At 51.0% G+C, this 12809-nt stretch overlaps 1 protein-coding gene across 1 annotated transcript in view; it reads right to left on the bottom strand.

The window, feature by feature from the left end:
- The window catches only part of LOC125443111 (intelectin-like protein), a 60813-nt gene that overhangs the window by 47636 nt on the left and 368 nt on the right, over positions 1–12809 (bottom strand). Inside the window, exon 2 of the mRNA XM_048515064.1 lies at positions 10952–11053. Within this exon, the coding sequence (XP_048371021.1) occupies positions 10952–11053 (102 nt within the window). The remainder of the gene's footprint in view (positions 1–10951; positions 11054–12809) is intronic.

The raw sequence follows: 12809 nt of genomic DNA, 5'->3' as shown, positions 1-12809 counted from the left end.
CCCCCCCCCCCCCCACCCCCCCCCCCCCCCACCCCCCCCCCCCCCCACCCCCCCCCCCCCCCACCCCCCCCCCCCCCCACCCCCCCCCCCCCCCACCCCCCCCCCCCCCCACCCCCCCCCCCCCCCACCCCCCCCCCCCCCCACCCCCCCCCCCCCCCACCCCCCCCCCCCCCCACCCCCCCCCCCCCCCACCCCCCCCCCCCCCCACCCCCCCCCCCCCCCACCCCCCCCCCCCCCCACCCCCCCCCCCCCCCACCCCCCCCCCCCCCCACCCCCCCCCCCCCCCACCCCCCCCCCCCCCCACCCCCCCCCCCCCCCACCCCCCCCCCCCCCCACCCCCCCCCCCCCCCACCCCCCCCCCCCCCCACCCCCCCCCCCCCCCACCCCCCCCCCCCCCCACCCCCCCCCCCCCCCACCCCCCCCCCCCCCCACCCCCCCCCCCCCCCACCCCCCCCCCCCCCCACCCCCCCCCCCCCCCACCCCCCCCCCCCCCCACCCCCCCCCCCCCCCACCCCCCCCCCCCCCCACCCCCCCCCCCCCCCACCCCCCCCCCCCCCCACCCCCCCCCCCCCCCACCCCCCCCCCCCCCCACCCCCCCCCCCCCCCACCCCCCCCCCCCCCCACCCCCCCCCCCCCCCACCCCCCCCCCCCCCCACCCCCCCCCCCCCCCACCCCCCCCCCCCAGTAGGTAGGTAGGTAGGTAGGTAGGTAGGTAGGTAGGTAGGTAGGTAGATAGATAGATAGATAGATAGATAGATAGATAGATAGATAGATAGATAGATAGATAGATAGATAGATAGATAGATAGATAGATAGATAGATAGATAGATAGATAGATAGATAGATAGATAGATAGATAGATATGGTTGTTCACTGCTCTAAGCCTGTTCGCAGAATGAGCAGCACAAATAAATAAATAAATAAATAAATACAGCTTACAAGTATGTTATTCTATATATTTGAGGACTGAATATCTTTCTTTCCTATTAAAATTCTCCTCCATGTCGAATTAAAAACACATTTGCAGTGCCGGTATAAGCAGAGTTATAGCAAGGCCGTTAAAGGGCATAAGGACCTGCATATCTGCGTGACCGCCTCTTCCCATATAGCCCTCGAAGACCCCTCTGATCTGTGGAGGGGAATTTGTTGGTGGTCCCGCCGTCCCGGGCCCCAGGGATGTCCGGCGGGCTTCGACACGGGATATAGAGTCTTTATTTTATTGTAAGCCGCCCCAAGCCCTTTTTGGAGAGTCGGCAGGATATAAAAAGAAACAAACAAATAAATAAATAATTCTACTCATGACAGTCCTGCTGGTATTCCACGGGGGATGTTCTCAGTGGCATGAGTGTTATAAGATACCCCATCTCCTGAACAGCTGTGATGTACTCTTTTGTGAAACTGTTGCAAATTTTATACTGGAAATTAGTAATTTTAACTGTATTTCTTAACCTTGTTTTGTTTTAAAATTTTGTCCTGTTTTATATGCCAATAAAGGCTTGTGTGTGTTGTTAGTATTCCACGGGGGGGAGGTCAGAAAACTATATTGCATATGGGGAACACCCTCCAAACAGCAAGCAAACCTAAAAACAGTATATATTTGGGGAAGCCCTTAGAATTCTGTCGTGGAACATGATATTGGCCAGAATGGGAGAACTTGTTTGTGTCTATATAACAGCGAATGTCCGGAGTTCCGGGAATATCGCACGAGGGAAGTCCATTTCGTTTACTTCATTCATCGCGCACCTTCTTTGCCAAGGCTCAAGGTAGATTGCATTTTTAAAAGGCACTGAAAACCAGTATCATACCTAAAACAAAATAATGCAATAGACAATTTAACGGTTTCAGAAAACAATAGAAGATTTCTGTTGAGTGCGCCTGAAAAATATTGCTTGCCTACATGAGACATGCAGGAGGGAATAAGTATTTAGTCCTTTGCAAAATTTATCGGGGATCGCTAACATTTAGACCTGAATGCCAACACACGTTGGGTATGTGCTAGAAGATTCAATTATCTTGTCCCTTCTTGGAAGGGAAGGAGCGAATCGTCTGATTCAATGCATGCCAGAAGGGCGAAAATCTTAAAAGAGCCTCTCTTTTTTTGCCATTTAAATGCCTATTTGAAGGAAATACACAGCATGGGAGAGAATGTGGGATTCTTTTACAGCTTTTTTTTCCCTTGAAGACTCGTGTGTAAAATGACAGGGTCAGACTCCCACATTTGCTACTGGAGGTTGGGGGGGGGGGGCTCTCGAAACTCGGCTGCCATTTTCAGCGGCAAGCAGACACTTCCCACCCGGTCTGAGGGGGCCCTTGAAAGCCCCCACAAAGCCCCCATGGAGTCTGAGAGTTTGGATTTATATCCCCCCTTTCTCTCCTGCAGGAGACTCAAAGGGGCTTACAATCTCCTTGCCCTTCCCCGCTCACAACAAACACCCTGTGAGGTAGGTGGTGCTGAGAGAGCTCCGAGAAGCTGTGACTAGCCCAAGGTCACCCAGCTGGCGTGTGTGGGAGTGCACAGGCTAATCTGAATTTCCCAGATAAGCCTCCACAGCTCAGGCGGCAGAGCAGGGAATCAAACCCGGTTCCTCCAGATTAGAGCACACCTGCTCTTAACCACTACTCCACTGCTGCTCCTCTGGATGTTGGGGAACCAGAGCCAGCTTCTGCAATGCAAACGAATCCCCAGCCTTTGGTGGAACATTCTGTTTATCCTACACTGGCGGCTGCCTGTTTTACGGTGAGCCCATGTTTGGACACCAGCCGCTGCTTCCCTTGTGGGGCAGGGAAAGGCGGAGAGGCCTTCGCATGCTGGGCTCAGGGCAGGGGGGAGGCAGACAGGCAGTGGCCGACCACGCTAAAAGCTGTGACCTTGGTGTACTTTCTGCAACGTGGAGCCCAGCGCTGGCCAGAGGGGCCACAGTGACACGCCCTCGAGGGGCCACAGTGACCGTTTCCCCACTTTTAAAATGACGTCCATTTCGTCTGATCCAGGACCTTTTTAGCCCGAGGGTCGTGTTCCCCGGGCTTCCCCACTGCCCCGCGCGGGTCATCAAAGGGCGCCGTTTTGAGCAGCGCCAGAATGACCCGCCCTGAGGGGGTGCAAGAGCAGCAGAGTCGGGGCGGCTGCGTTGTAGCCGCCCCTGTAGTGGGGAGTGCAGTTGGACCTCGCGCTACTCAGCGAGAGTAGCACGCAGCAAACAGTGAGTGGGGAAAGGGCCAGTGACACGGCCACAGTGATACACCTTGCTTCCACCCTGCCCTGAGCCCAGCATGCAAATCTGGAGGAACCGGGTTTGATTCCCAGCTCTGCCGCCTGAGCTGTGGAGGCTTATCTGGGGAATTCAGATTAGCCTGTGCACTCCCACACACGCCAGCTGGGTGACCTTGGGCTAGTCACAGCTTCTCGGAGCTCTCTCGGCCCCACCCACCTCACAGGGTGTTTGTTGTGAGGGGGGAAGGGCAAGGAGATTGTAAGCCCCTTTGAGTCTCCTGCAGGAGAGAAAGGGGGGATATAAATCCAAACTCTTCTTCTTCTTCAAAGGCCTCTCTGCCTTCCCCTGCCCCACAAGGGAAGCAGCGGCTGGTGTCCAAACATGGCCCCCCGTAAACCGATCTCCTGGGGGAAAACCTGGTGGGCTTCCAACTGTCCCCACTAACTGACCCAGGCGGCAGCTGCCCAGTCCCAAAAGTGCCTGACCCCTTGGTGTTCACTGCACGGAGAAGTGGCTCGCATGCCAATTAAAAGGCCAAAAGGTAAATGTTCGTCAGGAAGTACATTCCGGTTAGGAAAGAGGGGAAGAGAGCCCGTTGCCATCTTGCCAGCCAAGAAGAGTCTCTGCAACTAACTTCGGAGAAGAAGCAGGATATTAGACCTGAAAGCATCCATCTGAGGACAGACAAGAGGTGACACAAAAGGACGGAGTGGTCACTATCTTTACACCCTCTCTAGCAGAGCATTTGCCCACCCCCGGCTGGGTCTTCTTCTCAGTTTCTTTGCACGTTAGACATGGCTACATCCAACATGGTTGAGCTTGAGGCACTGCTTGAGGATACGAAGCTGTGGAGCGCAGACTCTGATCTGCGTTGGCAACTGAGGCCAGCCTCATTTCTTTTTGTGGTACCTGCAGTTGGCTCGGTAGCGGGCACCGGCCGGGTTCTCTGTGGTGGCCGTAATTAGTTGGTGGGCCCATGGCGGGGGGGTGCCTTTGTAACCCCCATGCTCAGAATGGGTTGACCCAGTAAGGGGTGGAGACTCAAAGCAGTAAGAGGCTGCAGAGCTCGTGTAGTTTGGAGGAGATGAGGCTACCAGACTCGGACCTTGATTTGTATAAGCCCTTCACACCTTGTTAAGGGTTTTTTATGTTTGTAATGGGTGAGAGTTCTCCTGGAAACCTTCACCATGTTGAATCCTGTCCATCAAGCCCTTGGAGTCTTCAGGAGCCAACTCGCTTGCAATGAAGAATTGGACTTGGCAGTATCAGTAGACTGTAAATATAAGGACTTGAAAATGCAACCTGAACAGGACCTTGAAGTGTGATGTTAAATGTTGATGTTATATGTTATTTGTTAAGAAAGTAAACCATTTTGTTTTTAAAATTTGTTGTTGCCAACTCATTCCAAGTTCTGCCCCACAGAACCCACAGATAGAGGTTACATCTTCACAAGCGGGGTGGGGGGGTGGGGGGTGTAGATCCGCAAATGTCAGCCATCCCTGCTGAGTTTTGCTAATTGGAAAAGCATCCGGCGATTATCCGGAGAGGGGATTCTCCCCCGCAACCACCCAAACGGCTTTCAGAAGTGCAAAGTAAATTTGGGGCACGCAGATGGCGATGAACGTAGCTTTAGCGTTGAAGATTGCGTGGATACGGTGAGAATCTTAAAACCATTTCCATGAAACCTGCCTCTTCCCTTCAGAGAGAGATTCCAGCCACAAATTTTAGCAGGAAATGTTTTCAACTGTTCTTCTAAGAGAAAGCAGGATAGAAATGTCTGATATCATAATAGCCATGTTGGTAATTTTTTCTCAGCGCCTTCTCACAATACTAAAACCAGGGGGCATTCATTGAAAATGCTGGGGGGAAGAATTAGGACTAATAAAAGGAAACACTTCTTCACGCAACGTGTGATGGGTGTTTGGAATATGCTGCCACAGGAGGTGGTGATGGCCACCAACCTGGATAGCTTTAAAAAGGGCTTGGACAGATTGATGGAGGAGAAGTCGATCTATGGCTACCAATCTTGATCCTCCTTGATCTGAGGTTGCAAATGCCTTAGCAGACCAGGTGCTCGGGAGCAGCAGCAGCAGCAGCAGCAGAAGGCCCTTGCTTTCACCTCCTGCAGGTGAGCTCCCAAAGGCACCTGGTGGGCCACTGTGAGTAGCAGAGTGCTGGACTAGATGGACTCTGGTCTGATCCAGCAGGCTAGTTCTTATGTTCTTATGTTCTTATGCCACGGGTGAAAGGCCTTGAGGCAATAGCTAGTGGTGGGATTCAACCTATTCGCACCAGATCGGTAGAATCAGTAGCTACATTTTTTTGTCAAGTTCAGAGAACTGGTTGTAATCCCACCACTGAGTCCCTTCGGAACCGGTTGTTCAATTATTTGAATTCTACCACCGGCAATAGCCCTGAGGGGTGGAGCCTTTGGCAACGTTTAGTGGGAAGGGATGCTTGCTGCCCCGTGGATGGGTCCACTTTTTGCCAGAGAAAATGATCTGCTCACGTTCAATGCAAGACCCCCGGGCGCTTTTCAGAAGGAACCAAAGTCGACAGTCCAAACCATTCTGCGTTTTGATTTCCAAGCTAGGAAATGTTTGTGATCCGAGTCAGTTTTCAGCTTGCAGTGAAGCCGGCCTTTGTGGGGAGAAACTGAAGTCTTGCTGACAATTATGGGATGTGAGTTGCGACCAGAGGTGGGATCCAGCAGGTTCTCACCAGTTCCCGAGAGTGGGTTGCTAATTATTTGTGTGTGCCGAGAGGGGGCTACTAATTGGGTCTGCTTTTCCGTTAGAAATTCCATTAGGTCCAAAAATCATGAAGTCCTGTTGTTTCCTATGTGGCTGGTTAGCGAAGGTAGAAAACGGGATCATTCTCCCTGTTGGGCTGTTTTAAAAACATGTTTTAGAAATATGGTCAAGCTCCTCGTTTAAGGAAAGTCTCCTCCTTTTGATTTCTACAAACAAAATTAAGTATTTGAAAGTATTAAGTGTTTGACAGGCAGTCAATTAGAGGAGAAGTGGTTGTTTCTGTTGGCAGCAGACGATAGGACTTGCTGTAATGAGTTTAAATTATGGACAGAAAGATACCAGCTGGAAATTAGGAACTTTTTTTGCAGTAAGAATTTTTTACAGTAACAGAGAAATTATTAATGCCCCGCCCCCGGAATGCCCGGCCACGCCCCCGTCGTGCCCCGCCCAGCCCCACTGGCGCTACGCCACTGTTTGAATCCCACCACCGTGGGAACCTGTTACTAAAATTTTTGGATCCCACCACTGGTTGTGACCCAGTGATTTCCACAGGAAGCTGCCTTTCTGGATCAGGGCCTGCGTGTGTGAGCGTGAGAAAGAAAGAAGGAGAAAGGGGAAAATCCCCAAAAAAGCCCTGCCGGATCAGCCTTTGTGCTTTTCTCTGTCTCGGACACCTGGCCCAAGGGGTCTTCGGTCTCCTTCTGCAGGTGGCTCATCTTGCGGGGAGGCCGCCCCAAAGTCACAGGGAGAATGCTGGGAAAGCACCCCGAGAGCCCCCCCCCCCGTGGAGTCCTCTGTTGACGGCCCCCCACAAGCCATTCCGGAGTCGGTCTGCTTTGCTTTTGAGGCCCTCGATTCACAGGAGGGACCCTGAAATTGCCTCCCATTTGGGAAAGAGGGGGGGGGGCGAGAATGCGGCCGACCCACAGCCTCTTTTGGACAGACTGCAGCCGTTTCCATAAGGTCCCCCCCCTGCTTTCATTCGCCTTTGGGAAGAAGTGAGGCAGGAGGCAGGGGGGGGCTTTCGAATAATGAGGTGTAATGAGCCCTGCCGGCTTTTATCTTTCAGCTCCCTGCTCAATTAGATGGGAACGAAAAGAGGGGGGCTTTTTTTTAAAAAAAACTCTGTGTAGGGTAGCGGCGGGAGGGGGGGCAGGGAGGCTGCAGGCTCGAGAGACCCTCCTCCATCATCTCTAGAGGGCCAGCACCCTGTCAGGAGCTGGGAAAACTGGGTGGGAGGAACTGAGGTGGCCCCCGACTCCTAGACACCAGAGGAGAACGAAAGACCACCCCAGGCAAAGCCAGTGGTCACTTCAGGCGGCTCAGCAAAGAGGGGGCTCATTCCCTAAAGAGCTCAGCCCCCAGCCATTAGGTCCATGGTATTGGGAAGAAGAGCTCCTGGAAGTTGGAGATTATTCCTTTCTTAGTTTAAGGTGACCATCTGGTCACCTTTGTGAACCGGGACGGGGGGTAGGCAGCCGCGCGCGTGCATGCATGCGTGGCCGCAGGAGCACGGCCTTTTGGGGCTTGCCATTTCCCGCCCTGTCACAGGGCGGGAAACTGCAAGCCCCAGAAGGCTGTGCTCCTGCGGCTGCGCGCGCAGGAGGTTGCCGCACTGCCTTGCGCCCCAGAAGGCAGTGCGGCAGCCTCCCAAAAATCGGAACAATTGTTTGAAGGCGGGACTGTCCCGCCAAAAGCGGGACGTCTGGTCAGCCTGTCTTAGTTAGCAGAGTGCACGGGTGGCTAGAACACAGCAGAAGCCTGACCTCGTGTGCGTGCGTGCACGTGTGATGGATCCCAGTGTGCGGCAAGCTTACACAAAAGAAAGTCGGAGTCAGTTGTAGTTTCTAATCGAATAAAAAGAGTATTTATTCGTGAACTCCATTCTGGATGGAAAGGTAGGTAGCTAGGTTCTCTGTGCTATCCTAATCTAGCTGGATGGGGATGGATGCACGGAGCATCCATCCTTCCTCTAAGCATGGTCAGAAAAAGATGGAGAGGGGTCGAGGAGGAGAGTATCAGACTAACATCAAAAGATTAGAACCGGCATGATAGAGTAAAAGTGTCAATTCCTAGGTCTCTATCTAGCCACTGGCTCTCTAGTAAAAACCCCTCTGTAGGATGAGGCAGGAAACAGCGTAACAGCATAAATTCCTTCTCTTCCAACACATGGGAAATGAAGAAGAGAAGAAGAACTGTTTGGATTTATACCCCCCCCCCTTCTCTCCTGTAAGGAGACTCAAGGTGGCTTACAAGCTCCTTTCCCTTCCTCTCCCCACAACAGACACCTTGTGAGGCAGGTGGGGCTGAGAGAGTTCTGAGAGAACTGTGACTAGCCCAAGGTCACCCAGCAGGAATGTAGGAGTGTGGAAACACATCTGGTGCACTAGATAAGCCTCTGGGGAAATCAAACCCAGTTCTCCAGATTAGAGTGCACCTGCTCTTAACCACTACACCATGACTGGCATTGTCCCTTGGAGCAGCCAACAGTGACACCGGCCCAGGAAGGCATGGGTGGACCTTGGTCAGCTCGACAAGGTCCCTTAAATGGCCCTCGTCCATAGCTCCCAGCAGGCCTTTCTTCGGGCAGCCCGGGATGCCAGAGGAGGTACCCGTTGACGCGCCACTGTCAATCTTGGCCTACCACAGATTCAGTGCAGTATATCCGACGGGGTCAATGTTGGATCGAGGAGAACTAAGTTCAGATGCCCAGTCAATTGGCAGTACAGAGAGAATGAGGTGGGGAGCAGGCAAAGGGGCTTCAACTGAGGAAAGGGCCTGCAGCTGTTACCGCTGTGGCTCGGGTAACAATAAGTGATTTCAGCTCAGCAACGTAATGAGGTGCAGGAAGCCGGCGTTCTTCAAAGCAAAGGATTTTATTTGGAGGTGATGGTCACAGCTCGGGCAGGAGAATCGCCCCTTGCAAACAAGCGCAAGAACTTTTATTCACAAACATCAAAGGGGGCAAAGGGACAGGTAAAAGGGGCAGGTAAGGGGGCAAGTCCCCTACCGAACACCAATAAGGAAACATCAATGCAAAAGAAAGATACAATTACAACTTTTGTGAATGAGATCATGAAATCCCGTTGTCAAGCGTCTTCCCGCGAGATCTCGCAATGGTGCTGAAGGGAGAGCGGATAAGGTCCATTCAGAGAATCTGGGTGGGTTTGCTACCGCACCCAGCTATCTGCGTTATCAGATGGCTGATTCCTTCGGTTATGACCTGAGGCTCCCGCACCTCAGCTCCGCAACAAAAGGAGAGTTCGAACTGTCCAATGGTGGTCCCGACACATTTTCCAATGGCTGGAACCTCTGGGTGCTGCTATCAGTTTTCATTTGCAAAACCAAAGAGGGTCTTTGTCTTTACTAAGGAGTCGGCTGGGTGTTGGTCTAAGCTGTATTCCAGGGCTAACTTCCTTGTCCCTTAATATCAGCTTCTACAGGCTACTGCCTTTACTAACAAACACAAATTTCAAAAATAACATGTCTAACTTAAACATTAGGGAAACCTTAAGGACTAAATACATATACTTTTAGGCAAAAATCTCTTAAATTAACAATAATAAAACCTTAAAGTAGCTGGAGAACCTAACTAAAATATAACCTCAAACAGTGGGCAAATCATAAATCCAACACAAAAGGGACTTTCATTATATCCAAGAAGGGGCAAAGGCAGGAGGGAAATCATCTAATATTGGCACAATCACATATATACGTTCTTTGTGAGCCTCGTGGGGGCTTCTGAACCACACAAGTCTCTGCGTCCTGACATGGAGCCAGTGTAGCCATGTAACTTGACTCAAGAAAATATTTTGGCTATTTTCTTGGGCGGTAACACAGCCATGTCATCAGTGAATTATGTGTGCGTCTCCTCCACAAATTGTTTTCTGCCTATTCAGTAGACAACTTACTTCCATGACTAATGATTCTCTAACCTCATATTTATACACAGGACAAATGCAAGGTAAACACGCGGCCTCTTTTGTTATCTTATTTACGAGCAGTAGAAACATGCTATCTTGGGATTTTTAAAAACAATTATTTGTTCTTAGAATCCAAAGAAATTCATTAATGGATGGCCTGAGATTAATGTTGAGAATAGCCAACGGTTCAGACTGTTCAACTCCAAATGAACTGAGATTGCCTAAATTCAACGATGTCCAAAAAAGTGGAGAAATTGATTTTTGCTTTCAGACAAATACCAAATCCAGTTGGGTTTGCTGTTATTCACATTGGTATTTCAACATTCTTCAAAGTTTAAGCACTCACCATAACATATGTGTAGCATGTTGGCATTTTATTCACCAGAATTTAGACATTCACCATAACATATTCGTAGCTTGGTTGGCCTTTTCCCTATTTTTGCATAGAAATATTCATTTAACGTTTTTGTGAAAAACAATGCGGTTATGCCACACACACAAACATATATTTGTTTATTTTTAGCTGATGGTAGTTCACAATTGTAATATTCGCTTTTAAACCATTTATTTCAACCACTGATTTATTGATAACATCGCAGGCCCTACCTATCTCCTCCCGTCCTTGGCCTTGGTTCGGGCGCCGTTTTAAATAATGTTGTTTACAATATTTTCGTTGTTTTTTAAATATTGCTGCATAGGTTTTTAAGGGCTTAAGTTTTGCGTTGTTGTTTGTTGATTTATTGATTTGCTGTTCATTGGAACAGCCATGTTGTGAGCCGCCCCGAGCCCTTCAGGGATGAGGCGGCCTATAAGTTTAATTAATAAATAAAAATAAATAAATAAATAAATAATGTGTCTTGCATCATCTCCAAACCAAGATCCTCTCTTTAAAACGTTATTGGAAACACGACATGCCCATAGTAACATTTCAAGCACATGCAGATCTGTAAATGAAATTCCAGTTGTGTTTTCTTTGAACTGTGAGCTGCCATTAATTTTGGCATCCCGCAACATTGTCAGATTGTCTGTATAAGGAATGTAAAACAACTGGCAAATCACTCACTGACTGGGTGTGCTTTTTCCCATTTCCACATGGAAGCCGCCCGCTTGCCTGGCTCGCGTTTCCGTGGCCCCCGGGGATTTTGCAGGCCAAATCTATTTCTCCCTGAACCACCAAAAGGGCTGGAAACTTTTCCTTTAAAGCTTTTAAAAAGCCCAAGTAGCGTTGATTGTGTGCCATCTGATCTAGAAGAAGAAGAAGAAGAGTTTGGATTTATATCCCCCCTTTCTCTCCTGCAGGAGACTCAAAGGGGCTGACAATCTCCTTGCCCTTCTCCCCTCACAACAAACACCCTGTGAGGTGGGTGAGGCTGAGAGAGCTCCAAAGAAGCTTCGTGATTCTCCCAAGGTCACCCCAGCTGCGTGTGTGCAGAGATGCACAGGCTAATCTGAATTCCCCAGATAAGCTCCCCCAACAGCTCCAGGGCTGGGGCAGAGCTGGGAATCAAACCCGGTTCCTCCAGATTAGATACACGAGCTCTTAACCTCCTACGCCACTGCTCCTACGCACACGAGCTCTTAACCTCCTACGCCACTGCTGCTCCATCAAGTCGCCGCTGACTTGGGGTGACCCCGTGAGGTGGATCGATTGTCCTTTTTTTTTAGTCAACCATCTCCGTTGAGTTACTCATTTGCGTGGGCGAAACATGACAAGCCAAAAAAAAGGAGTTCGATCTTGCAGGTATGTTTTCGGAGCCGCTTTCTTCTGATCTCTGGTTTCGTCCGCTGCGGGGGACACACCGTCATCAGTGGCAAAGATCCCACAGATGTAGCATCCTCTCTTCTTTTCTTTGTCCTGTCCTTTCTTTTCCTCTCCATCGGTAAACACATTCACAAGCTGCAGACCTTTTTCCAGGTGGTTCGCCAGCAATTGAGGCCCGGGCCAGGTGCAGAGAGGAGCCGAAGCGCTAGGAAAAAAGTTGCCCTTGAACTCTGCCTTCTGCCTCGAAATGGAAATGCTCTAGTCCAAGATGTGCGGCTCGGCCACCGCCCCCTTCTGCCTCCCTGTGTGTTCCCTCGACCTCTGGTCCCTTTTTATCCGTGACCCTGATCTTCAGGGCCGGCAGCTTGATGGATGGAGACAGCCGTGTGATCTATGACATCCTTTAATATCGGGAAAGCAGGCGAGGGCGGCCCTGCGGTGGAGAGGGGAGAGAGGTCAAGGATGAAAAGAGGTGGAGGAGCTACGAGTGGATTGGCCGAGCTGGACGGAGGGATGAGCTAGGGAAGGGGTTTCCCTGCCTTTTGTGAGGAGGGGTCGTGGGGGAGGGCATTACGCACCGCCCAGATGATTAATCCTTGGTGGCTACAATCACATTGACCTTTGCTGATGGTAAATAACAGGGCTGGGCTTGTTATTGACTTTTCCGTCATAATGGGAAAGAGATGTAGGGGCCCCCCTCCCAATTAGAGTCCGAGCAATAAACATTTGTTTAGCTCCAAGGCGGCCATCTTGCCCACACGTGGGCGCAGGAGGGATCCTTTGGAATCAGAGCAGCTCGATGCTTTCTGAAAAGCGAAAGGGTGGCTGCAGTGGTGGGATCCCAAAATTTCAGTAACAGGTTCCCATGGTGGTGGGATTCAAACAGTGGCGTAGCGCCAATGGGGCCGGGCGGGGCACGACGGGGGCGTGGCCGGGCATTCCGGGGGCGGGGCATTAATAATTTCTCTGTTACTGTAAAAAACCTCTTATTGTAAAAAAAAGTTCCTAATTTCCAGCTGGCATCTTTCTGTCCAAAATTTAAACTCATTATATCTGCTGCCAACAGAAACAACTACTTCTCCTCTAATTGACTGCCTGTCAAATACTTAATACTTTCAAATGCTTAATTTTGTTTCTAGAAATCAAAAGAAGGAGACTT

Source organism: Sphaerodactylus townsendi, linkage group LG01, assembly GCF_021028975.2.
Source record: "Sphaerodactylus townsendi isolate TG3544 linkage group LG01, MPM_Stown_v2.3, whole genome shotgun sequence".
Lineage (NCBI taxonomy): Eukaryota > Metazoa > Chordata > Lepidosauria > Squamata > Sphaerodactylidae > Sphaerodactylus > Sphaerodactylus townsendi.
Note: the sequence above shows the minus strand (reverse complement) of the source record. Positions and strands in the feature narration are given on the sequence as shown.